The sequence below is a fragment of the Myxine glutinosa genome, chromosome 5 (genome assembly GCF_964187855.1).
Source record: "Myxine glutinosa chromosome 5, kmMyxGlut1.1, whole genome shotgun sequence".
NCBI classification, from domain to species: Eukaryota; Metazoa; Chordata; class Myxini; order Myxiniformes; family Myxinidae; genus Myxine; species Myxine glutinosa.
This window is the reverse complement of record NC_136265.1, coordinates 95,617,030-95,642,481: the sequence shown is the minus strand read 5'-3', so window position 1 is coordinate 95,642,481 and position 25,452 is coordinate 95,617,030. Positions and strand designations below refer to the sequence as shown.

The window sequence follows — 25,452 nt, the reverse complement described above, 5'->3', positions numbered from 1 at the left end:
TCCATTCCACTACTCCATACCATTTATTCCATACAACCATTTATTCCACACAGCCACATACACCTGTTCTTCATTCACCTGTCGTTGCACACCTGTGCAATCATACCTGGTGCCACCTGCACCCTCCTTTCTTCCTGGACCATTTGGTCAACACAACACGCAATCACCACTACTCCCTCATACACTGCTCCACACACCTGTTCAGTTGCACACCTGTGCAATCACACCTGTTCCATTCTCACCTGTTCAATCCTCACACACACGGCATCATCTCAGCTAACTACTCCCCTCTAAAACTTGCGCTTCCCAGTCGTCCCTTTAAACTATTGCGCTCCCACGTCATTATAATCCATACTAATCTACCTGCGTCCCCACTACAGGTATCAGTCACTAACTAAACCTTATCGTCACCTAATGTCATCTTCGCTAGATCCCTACAATTATCCAAGCCCTCCCTGGCTCGGTTGTCATAGCCACCCCATAAACTATTGCTCCTTTGCCCCACCTGTGAGGGATGGTGGATTTGCCATCCCACCACATCGGGGGTCTCTCACTACCAATTTCGCTCGTCCAAATCCAACAATTCAAAAATTTTCCATTTACTGCCAATTCTATTCACTTTTCTAAATTTCGTTTTAAATCACTATCACTATCACCATCACCCGTCTACTTATTACATCCTCTCGGTGCGCCAATTTCCTTCGAAAGCTCGGCTTCGTACAGCCGAGCCATGAACGCGGGTTCTTTTGTGCCAGCGGCTGGATACGTCCCGCATTCGTGGCAGGGATGGGGGCTTACCCGGGCCGAGATCCCACGCACCACCTCGGCGTGGAGCCATCCAATGTCCCGATCTCGACCTGCCGGCATGTCTCAATAGAAAGTGGTCGCCATGACCACCCTTCCTATCGGGCGGCCCGCTCCGTCTAGTGGAGCCCGGAAGCGGCCGTTCCACGCGAGGCCCAGCGTGGATCGCGCACGGCAGTTCTTTCGAAACCGCCGTGGTTCGGATCCCCGCTGGTTCTCGCGGCACGCGAAGCCCGGCACGCACCGAGGGCCCGAGTCGGCTATAAGTCGTTCTAACCTTTAACCCGGTTATCGTCGACGCCTCACCTGGATGCTTACAAGCATACGCTACCCCTTTCGTGCTCATACATGCAGCCGTTTCCATGCTCTTGGTCGTACCTTCTCTAACACACCTCGGTACACTCATTCCGCTCACCGACTTGGTCACACACCTGACCACCGAACACTTTGGCACACATTCGTTGGTCGCACACCTCACCGACACACCTCTTCGCGCCCCTTTCTCCGTCACCTCCTCTGTGACAATCACAGGTGTGCTCTCATTCGCACACCCAACCACGTGCCTCACTACCAATTCCAGCGTGCATTCCCACTCACGCTCTACCATTCCAGGTGTGCATACTTCCATTCCAGGTGTACATCCTCGCTCACCTGTCACAACCAACTCACGCTCCGTTTCACTCTCACTACTCTCACCTCCACTCTTGACAACGCACTCTTTCCTCATGCACCTGTCCGTTACACACCTTTCTCGCGCACACTCTCCCGTTACACCCTCTGTAACACTCACCACAGACGTACACTTTCTTGTTACATCCTCTGTTACACTCACCACAGGTGTACACTCTCTCGTTACTTCCTCCGTAACACTCACCACAGGTGTACACTCTCTCGTTACTTCCTCCGTAACACTCACCACAGGTGTACACTCTCTCGTTACTTCCTCCGTAACACTCACCACAGACGTACACTTTCTCGTTACATCCTCTGTAACACTCACCACAGGTGTACACTCTCTCGTTACTTCCTCCGTAACACTCACCACAGGTGTACACTCTCTCGTTACTTCCTCCGTAACACTCACCACAGGTGTACACTCTCTCGTTACTTCCTCCGTAACACTCACCACAGACGTACACTTTCTCGTTACATCCTCTGTAACACTCACCACAGGTGTACACTCTCTCGTTACTTCCTCCGTAACACTCACCACAGGTGTACACTCTCTCGTTACTTCCTCCGTAACACTCACCACAGGTGTACACTCTCTCGTTACTTCCTCCGTAACACTCACCACAGACGTACACTTTCTCGTTACATCCTCTGTAACACTCACCACAGGTGTACACTCTCTCGTTACTTCCTCCGTAACACTCACCACAGGTGTACACTCTCTCGTTACTTCCTCCTTAACACTCACCACACCGCGCTTCCATGTACCCCCTCGCACACGCGCTTCGACCAACTCACTCTTGACGGCACACTCATTCCTCGGCGTGCACTTTTTCCTCACACACCCCATGGTCGGACATTCTCGCACACCTCCTCTGTCCATACACTCCGGACCAGTCATACATCTTACCATTGGTCCCTCACGAACACCCGGGTCTACACCACCCCCCAAGCCGACTGAATCTCCCCTCACATCATGTACATTGCCACTCACCTCCGTACCTCGTCGCACCTCCTCCGCCACCTGCAAACTTTTTATTTGGTTAGTGAGCACCGCATCATGATTTGAACACAGACCTTGTACATATTCCATGACTTCCTCCTTTATCTCCCTCTTAGTTTCCCTCCGTCTCTTCTTAATTTCACTCACCCCCTCTTCCACCTCCTCTAATTTTTCCTTTACCTCCTTCAGCTCCCGGTGCGCCCCCTCTATTTCTTCCTCCATCGCTACTTTAACCGTTTCTATGTGCGTCCTTACCTCCCGGTCCTTCGTCTCCATTACTTCTGTCACCTCTTCCAACCTCTTCGTCAATCCCTCATGTACCATTTGACATTCCTTTTGTGTCGCTATTAATTCATTTTTAATGTCCTTTTGTGTTGCTTTTAAACCCCCGATGATTGCAGTGTTCTTTTGCACTTGGTCCACTAGTTCCTTTTGTCCCACTGTCAGCTGTTCTACTCCTTTCGTCAGATCTTCCATTCCCCCCTGTAACTTTGCCGTATTATTTCTCACCTCTTTCTCTATACGCTTTTCGCCTCGCTTTACCTCCTCGCGTAGCCCCGAGACCTCCTCACTCACCCCTCGTCGTATTTCCTCCATCTGGTTCCCCATCTGTTCGATTTCCCGAGCGGATTGTTCCCCTATTTCCCGCAATTTGTCCTCCATCCTATTTTCTAACCCCATTAACCCATTTTTCACCCCCTCTAACTGATTCTCCTGGGCAGCCATTCTGTTTTCCACCCCCGTTAACCCATTCTTTACCTCTTTTATCCCGTTGTCTAACCCCTCACCGGTACCCCTCGCTTCGTCCCTCATTACCCCCATTTGGCCCTCCAATCGCTCACCCTGAGCATCCATCCGGTTCCCCATTACCCCCATTTGGTTTCCCATCCCTTTGAAATTATCGTCTGTTTTTACCATAAAGGCCATCATCTGTTTCATAAACAGGTTCCAATTCATTGGCATCTCGGGTTCGGCTACCACGACCACGGCCGCGGCTAAATTTGGTGCCGCTACACCCACGTGCGCGAGGACGCCATTTCGTGCGCCTGATACCCCCTCAACCACATTGCCAATGTTCTCCTCCTCCCTTTCCTCCACATACATTTCCCCGAGGTCCTGGGTCGATTCCACCCTGTCTATCTCTCCCACCGACATCCGATCGCCTTGATTGTCCATGGCGCGATCTCAAAATTCGGGTTTTGCTTTATAAAACAAAATAAATTTCGGCAGCTTGTAATTTTGAGCGCGTTAAGCGCGCTTCGGGTCCGATTTCGGGTCCGATCTCCCTCCTCGACACCAATTGTTACTCTAATAGTACAATTGGTGTTCCAAAATTTGGGCCTAACAAATTTAGTCCCAGGTCCGAATTCCACTCCTCGACACCAAATGTTACAGACGCGGCTTTTAGATGTTATATTGACCGAGCGGTGGTGTATTTAACCGCGTCCGAACAGTTACTCCCCGATTAAAACCCGATTCCACCCGACGTTGACCAGATCGCCCCACAGATATTCAATCGGGAAATCTCTAAAGCGACCGAAAGAGAAGGAAAAAGAAGAAGAAGAAGAATACGGAGGAAGAACAGGTTTTATTATACACACACAAGCAATGGATGGAAGAAGCAGTAACACAGCGAATCCTTAACTTACACTATTCATTTTTACTTAGCCCCAAGACAAACGAACAGGACAGGACGTTCACACTTACACAGGGGATAATTGCAGGCAGGTAAGGCTTGAGATGGATCGCTTGGTCGGGAGCGCGCAGTTCGCAATCCCTCGCGGTTTTAATAATAATAATAATAATTCATTTATTTTGTATAGCGCTTTTCCAGAAGCCCAAAGGCGCTTTGACAGAGTGGAAAACATAATGCATAACAATACATGAAAACAATACTTCCATTATACTTCCGGGCAAAAAGACAAGAATCAATAGGGAAATATTTAAAGCAAAAGGAGGGAGAAGGAGAAGAGATAGTCAGGGGTTAAATGCTGTGGGTTGAATGTTGAATGCAGCGTTGAACAGGTGGGTCTTTAGTGATGTTTTGAATGTGGTGAGTGAGGAGGAGTCTCTGATGGTGTGAGGTAGTGAGTTCCAGAGGGTGGGAGCAGCGATGGAGAAGGCCCTGTCCCCCCAGGATCTGAATTTGGTCCGGATGGAGGGGGTCAGGAGGTTGGTACCAGCAGAGCGGAGGTTGCGGGTGGGAGTGTGTCTGGAGAGGAGGTCAGCCAGGTAGGATGGGGCCAGGTTATGGAGGGCTTTGTATGTCAAGAGGAGGATTTTGTACTGGATTCTCTGGGGGATGGGGAGCCAGTGAAGCTTGTAAAGGACGGGGGTGATGTGGTCACGGGTCCGGGAATGAGTGAGTAGACGGGCAGCGGAGTTCTGAATGTATTGGAGTTTATTGGTGATTTTTGAGGGTGAACCATAGAGGAGGCTATTGCAGTAGTCCAGACGGGAGGTGATGAAGGCGTGGATGAGGGTTTCTGCAGCCGTGGAGGAGAGGGATGAGCGGAGACGGGCAATGTTTTTCAGGTGAAAGAAGGCTGACTTTGTGATCTGTTTAGTGTATTTGTCGAAGGAAAGGGTTTGGTCAAAGATGACGCCAAGATTCCGGATGTGAGGGGAGGTGGATACTGGGATACCGTCGATGTTGAGGGCAAAGTTATGGGTGGATTTTGTGAGCGTTTTTGGGCCAATGATGATTATTTCAGATTTATCACAGTTAAGCTTGAGGAAGTTGATTTGAAGCCAGGATTTTATTTCAGTGATGCAGTTTGTCAGGATAGAGTGGGTGTCGGTGGAGACGGACTTGGTGGAGATGAAAAGCTGGATGTCATCGGCGAAGCAGTGGAATTGGAGACCATGACGGCGGATTAAGTGACCGAGCGGGGACAGGTAAAGGATGAAGAGGAGGGGGCCAAGAACTGAACCTTGGGGGACACCTTGGGGGAGGGGAGCAGTGGGGGATTTGCAGTTATTGATGGAGATGAACTGGCATCTGTCAGAGAGGTATGATTTAATCCAAGAGAGGGCAGTGCCGGTGACGTTAAAGGTGGATTCAAGTCGGGTGAGGAGGATAGTGTGATCGATGGTGTCAAAGGCAGCGCTGAGGTCGAGGAGGACGAGAATGTTGAGGTTGCCAGCGTCAGAGGAGAGGAGAAGGTCGTTGGTGATTTTGAGGAGAGCAGTTTCAGTACTGTGGTTGGAGCGGAATCCGGATTGGAATGTTTCATACAGGTTATTGGCAGAGAGATGATGTTTGAGTTGAGTGGCTACAGCGCGTTCCAAAACTTTTGACAGAAAGGGTAGGTTGGAGATGGGTCTGAAGTTGTTTAGGGTGTCAGGGTTTAGACCAGGTTTTTTTAGAATGGGGGTAACAGCAGCAATTTTGAGGGAAGGTGGGACGATGCCTGTAGACAGGGAGGAGTTTATTATTGCAATGATAAGTGGAGAGAGAGCAGGGAGGGAGGCTTTGACAAAGCTGGAGGGGATGGGGTCAAGAGTGCAGGTGGCAGTTTTCATTCCTATGAGGAGTTCAGAGAGGTCAGTAGGAGAGATTGGGGAGAACCGAGACAGGGGATGGCAGGACAAGGGGGGGCAGGTGGTTGGAGGGGGAGCGGGTGCGGCGGTGGTCAAGCTGTTGTAGATGTTGTCAATTTTGCGTTGGAAGAAAGAGAGGAAGGAGATGCAGTTGTCTACTGTGAATGACTGGGTGGTGGTGTTCAGGGGGCGGAGGAGTTTGTTTATTGTCGAGAAGAGTGCTTTTGGGTTTCCGGAGCCAGAGTGGATAATTTGAGAGTAGTAGGCAGAGCGGGCGCGGGAGAGGGCATCTTTGTAGTGTTGTATGTGGTCCTTGTAGGCTTGGGAGTGAACTGTGAGACCCGTTTTATTGCGGAGTCTTTCAAGTTGGCGAGCACGAGTTTTCATCAGGTGGAGTTCAGGGGTAAACCAGGGAGCAGAATGGGTGAAAGAAACTGTTTTGGTTTTTACAGGCGCAAGCTGGTCAAGGCAGGAGGAGAGAGTGTGGTTGTAGTAGTCAGTGAGGTCGGAAGGGGTGTGGAGGTCAATGAAGGGAGAAGTGGACATTTTTTCAGAGAGGGCGGATGAGAATGAGGTAGGTGAAAGAGCGTTTAGCTTACGGAAGTTGATTGTGCGATAATGCCTTGGTGTTGGGGCGGGGATGTTGATGGTCAGAGTGATGGCTAAGTGGTCAGAGAGGGTGAGGTCGGAGCCATAGAGATGGTGCAAATTTAATCCAGTGGAGCAGACAAGGTCCAAAATGTGACCACGGATATGGGTAGGAAAGTCGACATGTTGAGTGAGGTTAAAGCAGGTGAGTAAATCAGTGAAGTCAGTGGTTATTGTGGAGTCAGTGGAGTCCATGTGGATATTGAAATCACCAAGGAGGAGGATTGAGGGGGAGAGGGAACATAGCTGGGTCAGAAAGTAGGAGAAGTCAGACAGGAATGATGGGTGTGGTTTGGGAGGGCGGTAGACGACAGCCATGACTGACTGCGTGTGACCAGAGAGTTTTAAAGCCAGGTGTTCAAATGATGGAGCAGATGAGATGGAGATGAGGTTGGTCTTGATGTCTTGACGGTGGATAACGGCAATTCCACCACCTCGGCCCTCCGAGCGTGGTTTATTGACGTAGGAATATCCATTGGGTGTGGTGAGGTTGAGTGTGTAGTAGTCCAGAGGTTGTTGCCAGGTTTCGGTGAGACAGAGAAAGTCCAGTTTGTTATCCAGGATGTATTCGTTCAGGATGAGGCATTTATTGTTGAGGGACCGGGTGTTGAACAGGGTGAGCTTGATGTTGTTTTGAACAGCAGGGATGAATTCAGGTGATTTAGCCAGGGTTCGTAGGCAGGAGGTGCGATCGTGTGGGTTGCTGTGACCAGGTGCGCTGGGACGAAGAGTGAGAGTGCGCTGAGCCGACCAGAGGACGGGGATGGAGTGACCTGATTGCAAATAAACAAACTTGCGACCGGAGCCACGGTGAATGTACCTGGGTCGTCGGAGGAGTCCATTTGATTTGATGGCAGAGATGCATGATGGGGTGGAGCGGGTATTGAGCAGAAGAAGCCTTGCGGCGGAGTACTTCAGAGCCATGCCAGGCAGGAGCGAAGGGACGAGTACGAGGCCAAGGTCGAGGAGGCAAAGCGGCAAACGCAGCGGCAAACGCAGCGGCAAACGACTGCAGCCGCTAATCAAGACCACAGCGGCAAACAAGGCCACAAGGCCACCAAGACCACAAGGCCACCGGCAAACAAGGCCACGGCCACAAACAACGGGAGCGGGCCTTTCGATTCCGTATTCCGTACCATCAAAAGCAGATTCCGTTATCCAGCCGGAGAACACGCGGCACGTGTGCCTTCCGTTGGAGAACAAACAGTACCAGCTTCCCCATACACGACGCCATGGCGGCGTCCACAATCCACAAATCAAAGTCCACAATCCACAAAGTCCACAGTCCACAAATCCAATCCAATCCACAATCAAGAAAAGGCAGGACAGGTGTGAGATGTCAGGTCAGAAAAGTAGAAGCAGACCCTGTATATATATATATATACACACACATATATATATATATACACACATATATATATATATATACACATATATATATATATATATACACACATATATATATATATACACACATATATATATATATACACATATATATATATATATATATATATATATACATATATATATATATATACATACACATATATATATATATACACACACATATATATATATATATTGTTACAGACGCGGTGGTGGATGTTAGTTTACCGAGCGGTTTTGGTATGACCACGTCTGCACAAGTTACCCGATTATACTCGAACGTTAACTAGTCGCGCTATGCTAGGTCAATGAAGGAAAAGACACACGGCTGGATTAAAATGACACACCAGGGTTCAGTTCTCAAGACCTCCGGAGGAGATTATATTCGTTCGGAAGGTCAGATTACAGGGACGAGAGGTACAGCATAGAAAGACAAGCACTTAGACACACTCTTATATTATTCCCAACAGACGACAGATAAACGGGACAAAAGGCTGACTCACACGGGGATTGATGGCAAGGAAAGCAGGTAGCGATGGCTCAAGGTGCACTCTTGGCTCGAGGCAGAATCGACTCGGTCCGGTCCAGAGATGCGGGAAGGTCACAGCGCTCGGAGATGGTGACTTGTCTGCTCAAGCTGGGGGCGCATCTGACGTCACGTCCGGTACGTGGCCGCGTATATCCGGCGGGGAGTGACACGCCCTCGGCTCGTTAGCTCCGCCTCGTGGAATCGGCACGTTGCTTCTCATTGGGTGCGTGCGGGGGTTACTGGCTCCGCCCCTGACGAGGAGCTGACAGCCAGCCCCTTCGTGGTAACGCCGTGGAGCGCATGGTCATGGCGGGTAACCGAGCCGGTGTGAGGACGCACACTCCCCGCCCCTCTGTTGTTGTAGTCGTAGTTGTAATTGTTGTTGTAGTTGTTGTTATTGTTGTTGTTTGGGGAAGAAGATGGGAGGAGGTATGGGAAAGGTCCTAAACTCACTACTGGTGCCATATAATCACATTCTGGTGCAACGAAGAGTCATAATTAATGGAAACGAGTCCTTAACTGACATAGACTAAGAATAACTAGCAAGATGTCCGAAAGTTGTCTACGTGTGGTGCGGTGGACCTGGGCACGACATTTAATGGGGGAAAAAGGGGAAGGTCGGTTCTACAGAGTGTTGTTTACAGACAATGGGACTAGGGAATGGGGGATTGGGGATAGTTGGGGAGTATTGGGGAAATATTTACAAGCGGATATGGAGGCCAAATTCCATATTCGCAACAATATATATACACATATATATATATATACACATATATATATATATATACATATATATATATATACGTGATCGGATGGAGCAAGGTGCTGTGACAACCATCCCCTGGCCTGCGTACAGTCCTGACCTGAACCCCCTCGAGCACGTTTGGGACATGTTGGGACGACAAATTGCGAAGATGGTCCCTCCAATAGCCAATCTGGATGAATTGGAACGTGCATTACATCGGGAATGGAACAACCTGCCACAGCAACACATACGACGGCTTACAGGGTCTATGAGACGTAGGGTTGAGTCAGTGATCCGATCACGTGGGTCCTACACACGTTATTGACGCAAAGATCGCTAGAGGTCTTCTCAGAACAATGACTGTACGTTAGAAAACATAAACGTCATCCACACTGTCCGTGATGGACCTATAGCTCCATACTTAAATTGAGGTGAAAATATGCCTAAAATTCCCAAAAAATTTCACCTTAAATTATTCAGAATAAAATATTGAAAACGGCATGATTGTTATGTTTTTATGTGACCATAATATCACTTCTCCAGAAAATATAGCAATATCATGGGTATATTACACTGTTTTGACGACAACAAACTTGTAATGTGCGAGGTTGTAAAAAAACGGGGGGGTGCTTAACTTAATTCTTTGTGTATATATATACACATATATATATATATACACACATATATATATATATACACACACATATATATATATATATATGTATATAGTATATATATATATATATATATATGTATATAGTATATATATATATATATATATATGTATATAGTATATATATATATATATATGTATATAGTATATATATATATATATATATATATATATATATATATATATATATATATATCCCATATAATGACGCGGTTTAAAATCATTTGTACAAATTGTAATAACATGGATATAAATAATTTTGAAATAAACGATATGACCATTAAAATATGTTTAATGTGTAACACCCAACAAATGAGTATAGATATCAGTATGATAAAGTAAAGTAAAGTTTATTTATAATCTAGTTTCTCATTTTCAAGAGTGTACAGCCCAATATCAAGGAAAACAATATTGTAAAATACCAGATAAGGTTTATCAGGCGTTAAATGAGAAATTTAACGCATATAGACTTTTGATAAATGATAAAGAAGATGATGTAAAATACTCAAAGATTACCAAAGCACATATCATCATGTTTTTAAAATAATTAAAATATACAAAATATGATAGTGTTTATTTAATATATATAACGTTAACGAAAAAGAAATTAGATATTTCTCATGTAGAGTATGATTTGGTTAAAGATTTTAAACAATTATTAAAATTATACAATGAAATACATGGTAAAAATAAAGTTGAAGAATTAGATAGGAAAAATTTTATGAATACACGATATATTATTTCAGTTATTATGTAAGCATAATGATAAATGTAATATTGAAGATATTACGATTCTTAAAACGGTCAAAAGAAAACAATTTCACGATAAAATATGTATGGGTTTATTTAATATATTGGGATGGCAATTTACACCTACATTTCAGGAAGGTTAAAGAGAAATGGGAGAAAAAAAAATTGTGGAAATTATATAATTGCAAATTATATAATTGAAAAATGAACCATGTTGAACCATCGTGGATAAATTCTCGTTTGAAATGCAATGTTTCATATTATTTCATCTATATTATTCATCTACAGTTGGCATAATATAAATTTTTACAATACCGATATTACTATTACAATATAATAATATAGGTTTGGGTTGATTATTTTCATGTAATTCGGTATATACAGCGATAGGCTTATTAGATATCGAGCCAATTTTTCCGATACGAGTAAATTGTTCGGATTTGAAATAATGATGTTAATCTAGTGTGATCCGTAGGTGGATCTCCTATTTCCTTACACATTTCATCACGTGTTTCATCACACTTTGTTTCATCACGAGTTTTATCTGTGGTCCTTAAACATAGGTTTGGGTTGATTGAAGGGAAAGAGGGGAGGGAAAGAAATTGTAAATTATATCATTGAAAAAAAATTGAAAATTGGAAATTAAATATAAAAAAAAAAATCAATTTTTTGGAAAATTGAAAAATTTAATAAAATTTTTGGAAAATTTGGAAAATTGAAAAATGAACCATGTTGAACGACATTGGACCATGTTGAACCATCGTTGGGGCGCTGTGAGCCAGAAACAATTGTACTTCAATTTTGATAAAATAAAGATTTTAAAGATCGATTCAAATATCCGGAAATTTTGCGCTGTTGTTGCAGTCTGACACACCACCCTCATACATCAGCCTATTTAACATGCCGAAGTACTTCAAACTGGAGGTTTTTGGAAGTGATAATAAGAAGACGATTTGTGTTCTAGTGATCAGAAGTATAAATTCAACTTTGAAAATAGTCACACATTTAAAATGCATAAATGTTGCGCTAAAAATAAATAATGCTGGCCTACACACACAGCTCCAAATAATGAATGCTGTGTTGCTGCTCAGTTGATCGAGTGAAAATTATCAACATCTGTTGCAGCTGAATGATTAGGAGGTATGAATGGGGAAAAAGGCCCGAGTTTCCTCGAAAAACATTCCTTATCAACAGAGTCTTCAAAAGTCGATGTAAATTGCTAATTAGCGTTCTCGGCGAATCGCCTATTGTTTCCATTGGCATCATTTATGCTTTGTGATGGTAAATAAGTTTGATTTCAGAATCGATGGAGAGGGAAGGGGAGGGGGAGAATTGAGGGGGTAAAATATGGGGGGCCCTGGTAATTCAATTTTTATGTGTAGCCTACGTTTGTTGTAATCTATATATTAGTTAACTATAAAAGGTGCATTTAAAGTATTTTAGTCCAATGAAAGTTTTTTGTTTTTTTTTAGTCCATTTATCAAAAATTTTAGTCACTACAAAGTAACTTTGTAAATTCAAAGTAACTTTGCAGTCACTATGAATGGATTAATGTTGTGATTATATTTACATTGTACGAGTAATTATTAACGTTACGATATTATTACAAAAATTATATTACTATCAAGAAACCGAGGCTAATTCCTTACTCCCACGGTTATCAGTATACCATACCCCGCAATTGTCATCGATCCATGAACCCTTCACCACTTCAATCCATTACGTTTGCAGTCACGCCATTGGGATTAAAGTGTTACGGTTATATTTACTATATTATTATTGTTAACATTATTATTATTACGAAAATTATACTGCTGTATTAAGAAACCTGGGCTTAATTTGTCTGAAGTGGCCTGAAGGTGAGGCATGAAGGCAAGAAGCCTAAGGCCTATACATACTGTGTTGTTGGAAGAGTCGTAACGCCTATGCTTACAATATTTGATGATCATTTTAACAATTGGTTTGTTTGTGTTTCACACTGAATGAAAAACGTAAAGGTAGAGCATGCAGATTGTGATATATGATAGGTTCGACTGCTTCGACGACGTGTTCGGCCTGAACGGCATATCAATTAAAATGGCGGTCAGTGGGGTCAGCCGCTGTACGCCACAATGCCATCATAGATGTAATGACGTGGTGTGGCAGACGGACGGACAGAAAACACTGCCACTACTTTAATATATAGATTAATGTTGAATTTAATCTGCGCCGTTTTTGTTGTTGTTTGGGATTTAACATGTTTGGTCTCAATCTCGCAGGAGCGACCCAGAGATTCCTTATATCCAGGTTGGTGTACGCCTGCCTTCACGAAGCTGGGGGCCATGACAGAGTTAGAGAGAGAGCGAAAGAAAGAGCGAGAGAAGGACAGGAAGGAAAGGGCCGGTTCATGAGGACCGATCTGAACTCTGACCATGACCGCGCTGCTCTGATAAATCCGCGTAGCAGGGAAGAATGGGGACGATTTGGCCCCTGATTTGCGTTGGGGAGCACAACCACCACGAAGAGGCATCCCTGATAGTTGTTGACTAAGAGTTTAGCGTGGTGCTCTTCTGGGATAGGGGAGGGGACCCTTAACCAATTTGGGTGGGTCCGACTCATTGGTGCTCTCCCGCCACGGTCTGCCCCTCTTCCTAGCTGGATTACTGGACTATGACGAACCTTTGTGGTCTTCGCCAGACACGTTTTTCTGTTTCAATTCATGGTTTTATTATCAAATCATCGCAGCCAGAAGCTCAATTGCGAATAATTTACAATATAAAATGAAAATCAAGACAATTTAAAAAATTGCAATGAGTAATAACATCTACAAATAAATAAAATTAATTAAAAAGTATTACTTATTCAAAAAAAAAAATACAAGTATGCAGACATGTATAACATATGAAAAATAAGGATTGATACAATAATATGAGGTTACAATAATTACAATAATAGGTTACAATAAAAGTGTAAGATGCAACAAGATGCAAGTTATGAAATGCATAGACCAATATGTGAACCCAAAAACAGCTTAAAGAAAAATATGAAAGGCAATATAAAGTATTGCAATTAAAAATATCAAAATAATAAAGTATATCATTGTAATTAGAACAAAACAATCAATTGTGATCGAGTAGACCCAGAATTGTGCACAGCAAAGGCACCATGAAGTGTAGCGAAAAAAAAGTAAGTGGCTGTACCAAGCTTCTCCATGAAGTTCAACCAAACCGAAGAGGCTATGGAGGCTGAAACAATCACCGTCTCATTGACCTCCCGCCCACAACTCCGGCGAAGACATCCATGTCATTTGTCCAGAAAAACAGAGAAGTCCCATGCACATTCAGCAAAGAACACTAAGGTCAACGCACAGACCAAGCAGCGGGTGGAGGGGCACAGGAACATGCAGGGCGATGGGCCCAACGGTGAGCAGACAGGTCATGAGCAGAGGGAGGGCAGCCATGGCAGGAAGGGTTGCCAGTCTGCGATGCCAATGTAGGCCCAAAACGTTGTCGGCAAACCTGGGGAGAAGCATGCAACACAGACCCAGGAGTGTACCAGGCGCCAAATCCGTGGAAACCCAGGACAGTTCCCGTCAAGCCAGCAGCCCAAAAAGGGCATGAGGGCTAAACGCAGAGCCAAGAATATGGCACCTCCACGACTCCCAAGACTTCAGGCATTCTTGTTTCACAATCGTTGATCAAAACCCCACTGATTAAACCCACCGCGAGAAGCCTCCCGACCACAGCAGGAGCGGCCCGAAAGGTCATTAACTCGGACATCACTAAAACCGATACATTCACGAAAGTGAGCATGCAAACCATGCTGACAGGAAAGAGAGGGTGCACCTCGCCGGCACAGAGACTAACAGAGGGTCGGTCACTGCAGAACCATGTATGCCTCAGAGGAAGATCTTCAGCACTGAACCGTGTGATACAGGAATCTCAAGGGGCATGGATAGTCAGTATGGATCCACAATGAAGCATTAGAACTTCCTCGTTTGCTAAATTTAAGTATCAATTAGAATAAACTTAAAACAGAACTGAAAAACTTAAGGAGTCTTTCCATCACAAGACACGCACGATACCGGCTAATCCTAGATGACACCCAGCATCGGGAGACGCCCATCATCTGGCGACGTCATCACGGCGCTTCCTGGTTTTTCATCTTTAATCACCTCCTCGTGGCACATTGGAAGACTTAAGTTGGCCAATTGAGCGTAGGATTGACCATTATACAGGCAAGACAAGATTTGGCAAATTGAGCAATACCGGAAAAAAAAAACCGAAGTGCCCTCGCCCCTCAAATGCATCCAGCAATAGCATCGTCGAAACACTCTCCTGAGGGCTTTTTATGTTACTTCCATTCTCTATTAGTCCACGATGGTGGATTCCTTCCATACCTTGGTAAGGAAATTACGCTGAACTTGCGCGTCAGATCTCATCTCGATGGACCATTTGACGGACTGAGCTTTCTCCGCGTCCCCGTGTTTAGTCACCATTATATTTTACACTCGCAAAAGTTCTTTTCCCGCCTCTTTTCTCCCGCCTCTGGAACAAACTCCCTCACTCCCTTCAATCCCACTCCTCCCTCCAGGTCTTTAAAACAGCTGTTCACCACCATCTCTTATCTTCCCCCATCCAAAACCTTGATCTTTTCTACCCCCGCTAATTCACCCCAGATCCACCTTGTTTGAAATTCCAACTTCTTTCCTGGAAGTCCTGGCAGTGTCCATATGTTTTATACCTCTCCCACCGCCCCCTTCCCATGCCCCCCCCCCCCCCAAAGCCCTCGCCCTCTCTCAGATCTCTTGATGTCTCCATGTCTCTCGGTCCCTGCTCTCAAATGTTGTGTTTGTGTCCTTCCCCCTCTCTCCCCATCTTGTCTACCGCTCCCGATGTTATATGTTTTATGTGTCTGTTTGTCTTTCTGTGTGATTAATGTTCGCTCTTTCACGAGCCTCGATCTTGTATACAAAAAAAAAAAAAAAAAAAAAAAAAAAAAAAGTACCGACGTTGCTGGATAACAAGCAATGAGTCGCTTCCTGATGGGAATATGAAGAGAGAGGGAGAGGATGTAGGGGGAAGATAATGAGGGAAGGGGGAGGGAGGAAAGGGGAATGGGTGAGGAGAGGGGAGGGAAAGAGGAGAGGGGAGGGAAAGAGGAGAGGGGAGGGAAAGAGGAGAGGGGAGGGAAAGAGGAGAGGGGAGGGAAAGAGGAGAGGGGAGGGAAAGAGGAGAGGGGAGGGAAAGAGGAGAGGGGAGGGAAAGAGGAGAGGGGAGGGAAAGAGGAGAGGGGAGGGAAAGAGGAGAGGGGAGGGAAAGAGGAGAGGGGAGGGAAAGAGGAGAGGGGAGGGAAAGAGGAGAGGGGAGGGAAAGAGGAGAGGGGAGGGAAAGAGGAGAGGGGAGGGAAAGAGGAGAGGGGAGGGAAAGAGGAGAGGGGAGGGAAAGAGGAGAGGGGAGGGAAAGAGGAGAGGGGAGGGAAAGAGGAGGGGGGAGGGAGGGAGAAGGGGGGGGGGGGAAGGAGAGGAGGGAAAGGGGAGGGTGGAAAGGGGGAGTGAAGGGGGAGGAAAAGAGGAGGGAGGGAAACTGTGAGAAGGGAAGGGAGGGGGAAGTAAAGGGAGTGGAGTGGGAGGAGGAGAGAGAGGAGGGAGGGTGGAGGGGAGCAAGAGAAATGAGGGAGAAGCGAGAAATGAGGAGAAAGAGAGAAGGCAGGGGGGCAAGGAGGGATGGGGGAGCGAGGAGGGGAAGGATCAGGGAGGAGAGAGAAAAGGATGGTGGAGTGAGGCAGGGGGGAGGGGGAGGGGGGTGAGGAGGAGAGTGACTACATCGCACAAAATTGTTGGTCAGTGAAAAAATGGGTACGTGAAAATGAAAAGGCAGCTCTGTCTGCTGTAATGCCATGGCTTGCAAAAGCAGCCTGAATAGTGTTCACCAAGTAGTGGTTCACCTCGTTAATCAAATTCAAAAAGGGTGTTATAACACACACCCAAACTTTATAACACACCCAAACTTTCCCAGCCTCATATTCAAAAAGGGTGTTATAACACACACCCAAAAACCCAAACTTCACCCAAACTTTATAACACACCCAAACTTCCCCGGCCTTCCCCAAATCAATTGAGTACACAGGCATTTCTCACTTCATTTGTGGAGTCCTCACCAAGCGGCTAAAGCACTCCAGCAAGCATTCCAACGAAATGGGTGATAAGGAACGGCTGGCTTGGCAAGCGATAGCAAGCTGATTGCTTCTGGTTTAAATGGCTAAGGAATTCAAAAAACAGATCGATTTCAAGAAGCAAATCATATGGAAACCACTGAGAGCAGAATTTTTTTTTTTAAAGGGCGTTATAACACACCCAAACTTCCCCGGCCTTGTGACTAAAAACAAAAAGGGCGCTCTGTCTGCTGCAACGCCATGGCTTGCAAAAGCAGCCCGAATACCGTTCACCAATCGCTAGACATGGTAAATTTTGTCAGATTTCACTCCAGATTTGGACATTTAGTCCACAGCATCCCATCCTCATATCCAAATCCAGATCCAGATTTTGATTATATGCTTCAATTGTGTAAAGACAATCGATCGTGTTTCCAAGGCAAGGCACATTTGAGTAGGCCGAAACAAAACAAAATGGCGGCTTAAGAACCCAGTGAGGTGCAGTGGGCTAACCAAGATGGCGGGCCGTCATATTGGTAAGCCACCACATCAGGGTTTTTTTTTCTAATGAGCACCTCGTTAATCATCTTCAAAAATGGCGTTATTAAAAAAACCACCTTTAGAGGCCATTTTTCCCCGCAAAGCGGGGGTTGGCCTTTTTCGGGCACCGTGGTCGTTGTTGCTTTTGTTGGTCCCCTTTTTGAAGCAATGTTTTACGGCCGGATGCCCTTCCTGCCGCCAACCCTGTTTGTCGCCTTTTACGACAAACAGGGAATTACCAGTGAACTGATATTCAAATTAGCCGACCTCGGAAGGATGACAGGCTGAGTCAACCCCCCTGGCATTAATTTAGCGATCGACCGGGATTCGAACCCAGGATCCCAGGATCCTAAGCTGGCACCCTAGCCGCTAGCCCATCAAAAATGGCGTTATAATGCACACAAACACCCAGTTTTCATCCTTGCAAAGTCCAGGTGTATGCATGCAAAGTTTGGGGCCGCTAGGTTTCATGGTTTTGGAGTTATTGAGGAGACAGATGGACGGACACTGCCTTTTATTAATACTAGGGCATGCCCGTACTATATATATGCCCGTACTATATATCTATCTAAAATTATATCCCCCCCCTCTATTTACATGAAATGGTTTGGTTCATTCGCAACGCCAAAGCGAACGGCGAACGGCTTGCGAGTACAGTGACAACCCCCCCCCTCTATTTACATGAATGGTTTGGTCCATTCGCAACGACCACAGAACCCCCCCCTCTATTTACATGCAATGGTTTGGTCCAAAGCGAACGGCTTCCGGAGTTTGGTAAAGCAATCGCCATCGCGTGCACAAACGCGTGGTTGCCCGTTCCTTGCCAAAAAAAAAAAAAAACGCTACCCGTACGCTCTACCCCGCCCGTACGCCCGTAAACAAAAAATACAACGCTCTTCGCTTCCGCCCTTCGCTCTGACTGAATTGGGAGAAATAATGCGCATAAGAAATCGAATTACGTACCGTAATGGCGGTCAGCTCGTAACGCGCTCAGCTCCGCTCGTCTCACATCGGCCACGCCTACGCAACAAAGCGTTCTGTGATTGGCTGCCGGAAAGCGTGCTGCCGGACAGTCTTCACTGTCCGGAAGTTCGCAAATCGCAGTTAGGATGAATCGTTTTAATTTAATCGCAGTTTGAATTCGTTTTAAAACATAGTTTAACGGCAACATAGTTTTCCAACGTGAAATAAATGAATACGCTGTCAAATGTGCCGTCCGAGGCAGAGTCTGATCGCCACGTTCGGCACACGTGATAGCTCGCTGCTCTCTGATTGGTTGAAGCGTTTTTTGGACATAGCTCGGTAGGTACTTGTCCGATTAATTTCAAACCTTGAAAAGGCACATCCTCGGGTCCCCAGCAATATACCTGGCAAGTTTCAAGTATATCGGACCCGTGGTTGTCGAGAAACAGCGGTCACAGACACACAGACACACAGACACACAGACAGACACACAGAGATTGCTGGAATTATAGATAGATAGATTAAACCACCAGACCTGAAAAAAAACCAAAAAAAAAAACCCGTTTTCTTTCCTGAAAGTCCTTGCAGTGTCCATCTTGTTTATTCCGTGTACCTTGCCCCATCCCTCTTCCTTCTTCCTTCTACAGATCTCCTGATATCCCTGTTCCCTACTGTTGTTTGTACTTCAATCTCCCCAAATCCCCCTGCCCCCCCCCCCCCCCCACTCGTCTCCCGCTCTCTTTGTTATATGTTCTATGTGTTAGCTCTTATACGAGCCTCAACTTATTATACAAAAACCAAACAACCAACAACAACAACAAAAAAAATAATAAAAAAAAATTGTCCAGGTCTTCTTTTTGGAACACCTTGTGTTTGGAGCTTATTATGGGCAGCTAATATTATCCATTGTGAAGTGTCATGTGTGTTTTAAGGTGAGATGACTGAGTAAAATATTTTCCACAAATTGAGCATTCATATGGATCTTCTCCATGATGAATTCTCACGTGTGTTTTTCGGTGAGATGACTGATTAAAAGATTTTCCACAACTTGTGCATTCATATGGGCGTTCTCCATTGTGAATTCTCATGTGTAATTTTAGGTAAGATGACTGACTGAAAGATTTTCCACAAATTGTGCATTTGTATGGGCGTTCACCACTGTGAATTGCCATGTGCCTATTAAGGTGGGATGAATGATTAAAACAGTTTCCACAAATTGTGCATTTGTACGGGCGTTCTCCATTGTGAATTCTCAAGTGTGTTTCAATGCTGGATGGCCAATTAAAAGATTTTACACAAAATGAACATTTGTATGGGCGTTCTCCATTATGAATTGTCATGTGCGTTTTTAGACGAGATGATTGATTAAAACATTTTCCACAACTTGTGCATTCATATGGGCGTTCTCCACTGTGAATTTTCACGTGTGTTCTTAAGTGAGATGATTGATTAAAAGCTTTTCCACAAATTGTGCATTTGTATGGGCGTTCTCCATTGTGAATTCTCATGTGCAATTTTAGGTAAGATGGCTGACTGAAAGATTTCCCACAATTTGTGCATTTGTACGGGCGTTCACCACTGTGAACTGCCATGTGTGTTGTAAGATGGGATGTATGAATAAAGGATTTTCCACAATGTGTGCATTTGTACGGGCGTTCTCCATTGTGTATTCTCATGTGTAATTTAAGGTTAGACGAATGACTGAAAGATTTTCCACAAACTTTGCATTTGTATGGGCGTTCTCCACTGTGAACTCTCATATGTATTTTAAGGCTGTGTGACCGAGTGAAAGATTTTCCACAATTTGTGCATTCGTATCGACGGTCACCTTTCTTTCCTTTGTGAGTCTTGTGAAAGTTATTCTGTGGAAACATTTCCTCATTCGGTTTGTCTTGTTTGTCAAAGCTCCTCCTGTTGGTTTCATTTGGCGAGTCCCGTGGGTGTGTGTCTGTGCCATTCAACAAAGTAGGTGCCGTCTCCATAGTAGATTCAGTGGATTCACCTGTAAATACAACATCACATGACCTGTCAAAAAATCAGATTCACCTGACCACACAAATGCACCCAAACATGTATTTTTGTGTTTGTTCCACTGTATATGTATTTGTATATTTTGTATATTTGTAAACTTGTATTTATTTGTTCCACTGCAGAGAGTTAAAAAAAAGTATATTCTTGATGTTAATCTATACAAATAAACGTTTAGTGGGGCAGAACTTTTTTTTTTTTTTTGGTATACAGAGTCGAGGCTCGTGAAAGAGCTAACATTTATCAAACAAACAAATCAAACAAACAAGCAAACAATGTATATAAAAAGGGGAGCAGTCGACAAGATGGGGAGAGAAGGGAAGGAAGCACACAAACAACATTTGAGAGCAGGGACATCGGGAGATGTTTTTGGAGGGAGAGGGCCTGGGGGGAGGCAGGATAGGTATAAAACGCAAGGACACCAAGGACTTCCAGGAAAGAAGACAAAAGTCACCTCAAAAAAGTGGATTTGGGGTGAAATTAGCGGGGGTAGAAAAGATCAAGGTTTTGGATTGGGGAAGATAAGAGATGGTGGTGAACAGCCGTTTTAAAGACCTGGAGGGTGGAGTGGGATTGAAGGGAGTGGGGGAGTTTGTTCCAGAGGCGGGAGAAAAGAGGAATGAAGGAGTGAAGGTGAGCAGAGAGCCGAGATTTCGGCAGTTTAACCATCAGAGGGTTGCAGGCAGATCTTGTGCGACCTGCAGGAATATTTGGGGGACAGAGCCCAGAGAGAGCTGGGGGAGCAAGGCCGGAGAGGAGTCGGTAGAAGACGGAAAGACCACCAACCTGCCTGCGGTGATTAAGTGAAAGGCCCTCGGAGATAGCGTCATCGCGGGAGATTCCAATGATTCTAAACGCTTTGGTTTCAACAGCGTGAAGACGAGCTGGGTGTGAGGCAGGAGCACTAGCCCAGAGGGGAGAGCAGTACTCCATTGAGCTGCGGATGAAAGCCTTGTATGTGGTGAAGAGCTCAGGTGTGCCAAGGAAGGACTTCGCACGACGGAGGATGCCCAGTCGGCGACTTTAAAATACATTTAAACAATAAAAGACATTCCAAAGCTTTCAGGTTTGCTCTCATCAGGGAAAGAAACACAAACAGGATGAAGCAGTCCCAGAAACCACCTTTTATAGACAAGGTAAGAAACTCCGTGCTCATTGGTTGTTACATGAGGCAACGAGTAACCAAGAGGATAGGAGGACGGATTATCCGTCGACGATTCGTCATTGTTGATCCACGGAGTTAGCATGGTCAAAACAAACACAATGTACGCACAAATTCCTTTTGTCGACAGAGTATTGGGTCATTGGACCTAATGAATGCAGATTTAAAATGTAAGCTAAGACAAGTAACCTTCATAATAAGAGTAAATACCACCTGGGAGAGTTCCAGTTCCATGACAGCAGGTACACAGAGAGTAAGCCGCAGGTACACAGAGTAAGCCGCAGGTACACAGAGTAAGCCGCAGGTACACAGAGAGTAAGCCACAGGTACACAGAGAGTAAGCCGCAGGTACACAGAGAGTAAGCCGCAGTACGAGTCTCATCCCTCAAGGGAAGCCCATGTTATTATCTCCTTGAACATGGTACGTGCTGTTTGAACTTTGACTGTTGGGGTCTGTTCAAACTGCACGTGCAAACATTCCATTTCATTCAATCCTGCACTAATGCCAGCAGATGGGATGTCTAGTTTTCTATCCGTCCGAGGGACGGCAAGTACATTGGTGAATCGGCCTACCAATGAAACTGCAGGAGGTTAACCCCCCTCCCCTCTACCTCTCCCACCCCTCACTCAAATCCACTTCTCACAAAAGCATCATTAGCCTCCATGAGGTATAAAGGGGTAAACTAACCCCTCCCTCCTTCAAGTCCTCCTCTCACTTACATACCTCCAGGAGGTCCACAGGGTAAAGCTGGACTCCAGGTAAACGAAAAACACAGTCAAAGTAACCCTCTCCTTTCCTCCTCCACTTCCCCTGAGGTCCCCCTCCAAAACGCAAGGCAAGAACAGACCCTTTGTCCCCTCCTGATCTTCCTCCCTCCCACATCCTCCTTGCTCCCACCTTCTCCTCTCCTAGTATTCCCGTCAGCGAAGAGACAGGCGATATTTGCTAGCGACAGGTGTTATTTTGAGAGAGACCTGCGGTGTAGCCCACAGTGTTCACACACGTCTTTTTACGATGCTGCAATGCCGAGTGAGTGATGTGGTAAAGTGAAGTGAACGACAAAGTATTGTTGTGGTTTTGGAATAAAGGTTAATTCCCCCTCGTAGGTAGATGCACCACAACATGAAGCCTCACGATAGTTCAGTTATTTCTTAGTGAATGTAAGCGTAGTCCTTTCCTGTGTTTAGTTTTGCGTTGAGCAGGCCCGTGAGTAGGGCGGTCTTTTGGCGTGAAGTGCCACGCGGCAGGCCTGAACAAGTCCAGTGAGGCCGAAGGGAGGCGCTGCAGGAGGAGTGGCCGGTAAGGAACGAGCCGCCAATCAGGGCTCGAGGGGAGTGGCTTACCACTGCGGCAGAGGCGGGGTTTGGAACATTAGAGTGAAACTCTGGGGCGGGCCATATAACCGTGCTCCGAGTCCCCCCACCTCAGAAAAACGGGAACAGCAGCAGAACACACAGAGTTGAAGCAGGACGCAGAACGAGCGTGACTGAGAACGAGAAGAGGTCAGTTGAGGTCGGTCAGTCGTGTGCTGAGTTACAGTTCCCTGTGAGTCGAGTTACAGTTCCCCGTGAGAGCGAGTTGGGTTTTTTTTTTTTTTTTTTTTTTTTTTTTTTTTGTATACAAGATCGAGGCTCGTGAAAGAGCGAACATTAATCACACAGAAAGACAAACCGACACATAAAACATATAACATAGGGAGCGGTAGACAAGATGGGGAGAGAGGGGGAAAGTAGTGTAATAATGTTGCTTCTGGGACACCTCCGTTTAACATGGGAAATCCCTATCTAATGTCATTTACCCCCTTGTCTTTTTCAAAAATCATAAACACCTCTATTTCTCCCACCCTCATCTTTATGAACCTTTTGTCTGTAGTACCTATCCTTAATGTTGTTCATTAGACCACGCATAAACAAATATTTGTTTTCTCTTATAGACCTATCATCCTTCTTCTACATATCATCTGGCAGATTAATCTTTGACCCACTCAAACATTGACCCATTCACTTCCATATTAATTCTTTCCCTCCCTCATTGACCCTAAACACCTATATTTCTCTCACCCTGTTCTTTACGAACCTTCTAACCTTTTGACATGCTATCCTTATTCATTAGACCACTTAAACACCTGTGATCCTTCTGACCTTATGGACCTTTTAACCTTTTACTCTTAATATCATCTGGTGAATATAACCCACTCAAACAACGACCCTACAAATATTTGTTTATGCGTGGGAAATAATTTAATTCTCCTACAACTCTCTTCACCATCTAATATATTAACAATAAATATGTTTGAGTTTGGTTCTTTATTAAGATATTTTAACTGAGCTAAGATAAAATGGTAAACCTCCCTCAATGTTCTTGTTTGAGCACCTCCAGTGCCACATACCATTTTTAAATTAAAGTATATATTTTCCTGACAACCATCAAAGTTTTCCGTCCATTCAAAAATATTTCCATCTTTTTTACCCAATTCACCGGTATTTAAATTAATTCTCTTATTTGTTTTGTGAATTTTTTTACCAGTTGCCTTTTCAATTATACCTATTTGATATTTTTCACATTCATTATGTTTTCCATTTATATACCAAGGTTGATTACACCTCCACTCTTTAGTCTGGTTGATACTTGGTTCTATCATTTATATAATAGTAAAAAAGGCGGCGGTAGCCCGTTAAAATCCCCAACCCCCCCTTTTTAACTTATCACTTATATATATCTTATCACTTATATATATCTTATCACTTATATATATCTTATCACTTATATACTTATATAACCATAAGGGAGACTATCAATTCCATTTTCTAAAATAAACCTCTTATCATCAAAAGCCCCCAATGCTTTCTTATTCACCTCTTCTGAATATAATTGATGTTTATAACTTCTTATTCCATTAATCTTTCTAAACTCTTCTTTCTTTGTTGTTAAACAGTTATAATAATCCTTAAAGTTTATTGTTTCTTTAATGACATTTTTCTTTACACCTTTTAATTTCTTATCAGTTTTTTCAACGTTATTCACAATGTATTTATAAGCATAAGCCTTAGACCTCAATCCCACAAATTCACTCATGACATTTCCTCCTAATTCATCCTTGAACTTTCCAATCACCTTTTTATTTTTAGAAGAGAACAACTCACTCTCTGGACTGTAATTACTCGTGTCATAGATATTAATGTCTCTTTTCATGTCTGAATAAACATCGTTGGTATTAATTTTCAAAATAAAACTATCTGTATCCATATAAAGTAGATTAACATCATTTTGATATTTCTTCCTCAAGTTATTATAAAAGTAATCATACATTAATGACTTTGATAAATCAAGAATTGTTGTCCCAATATAAATAGGTTTGTTCATTTCAATACTCTCTTTAATCAAATGGATCGCACAAAAGTTCTCAGTAAAGACCTCAGCTCGAGTAAAACTCGGTCTATTAATTAATTTTGATGCTTGTTCCCAAGATGTTGATAATCTGATATTTTGTCTTTTCCTCACATTCTCCATAGTCTTACCAAAGACCGCATTATTCATCAATTTATAAAAGTCTTTCTCAAAATCTGTTTTTGACTCTGTTCTTCTTTGTGTATTAAAATCAATGTACCCCTTTAACCAATGACTTTGATTGAACTTTAGAACCCTATGGATCTTCTCTACTCTTAGACCTTTTGATAAATATTGTCGCAAATTTCTTTGGTGTAGAACATAATTTTTCTTGTTATATAATGTAGTAAGTAATTTTTCTGTTGATTCACCTATATCAAACGATCGTTGATAATCACTCAACCATTCTTTCTTTGGACTTTCTTTCTCACAAGCAAATGGGAGATCTTTGTGTAGGTTATGGAGTTCCTCTGGATATTTTAA

General features: G+C 44.3%; 1 protein-coding gene and 1 long non-coding RNA gene across 2 annotated transcripts in view; both read right to left on the bottom strand.

Moving 5' to 3' along the window:
• Positions 1 to 14,183: 14,183 nt before the first annotated feature.
• The window catches only part of LOC144891994 (uncharacterized), a 42,682-nt gene continuing 31,413 nt past the window's right edge, over positions 14,184 to 25,452 (bottom strand). Inside the window, exons 2-3 of the long non-coding RNA XR_013623315.1 lie at positions 20,220 to 20,393; positions 14,184 to 14,253 (exon numbers count right to left, since the gene is read on the bottom strand). This is a non-coding gene — a long non-coding RNA (uncharacterized LOC144891994). The remainder of the gene's footprint in view (positions 14,254 to 20,219; positions 20,394 to 25,452) is intronic.
• LOC137412304 (uncharacterized) lies at positions 19,291 to 20,211 on the bottom strand (the record flags this gene model as incomplete). Its single annotated transcript, XM_078777095.1, has 1 exon — positions 19,291 to 20,211. A coding segment is annotated over one exon (921 nt), but the record flags the coding sequence as incomplete, so codon positions are not given.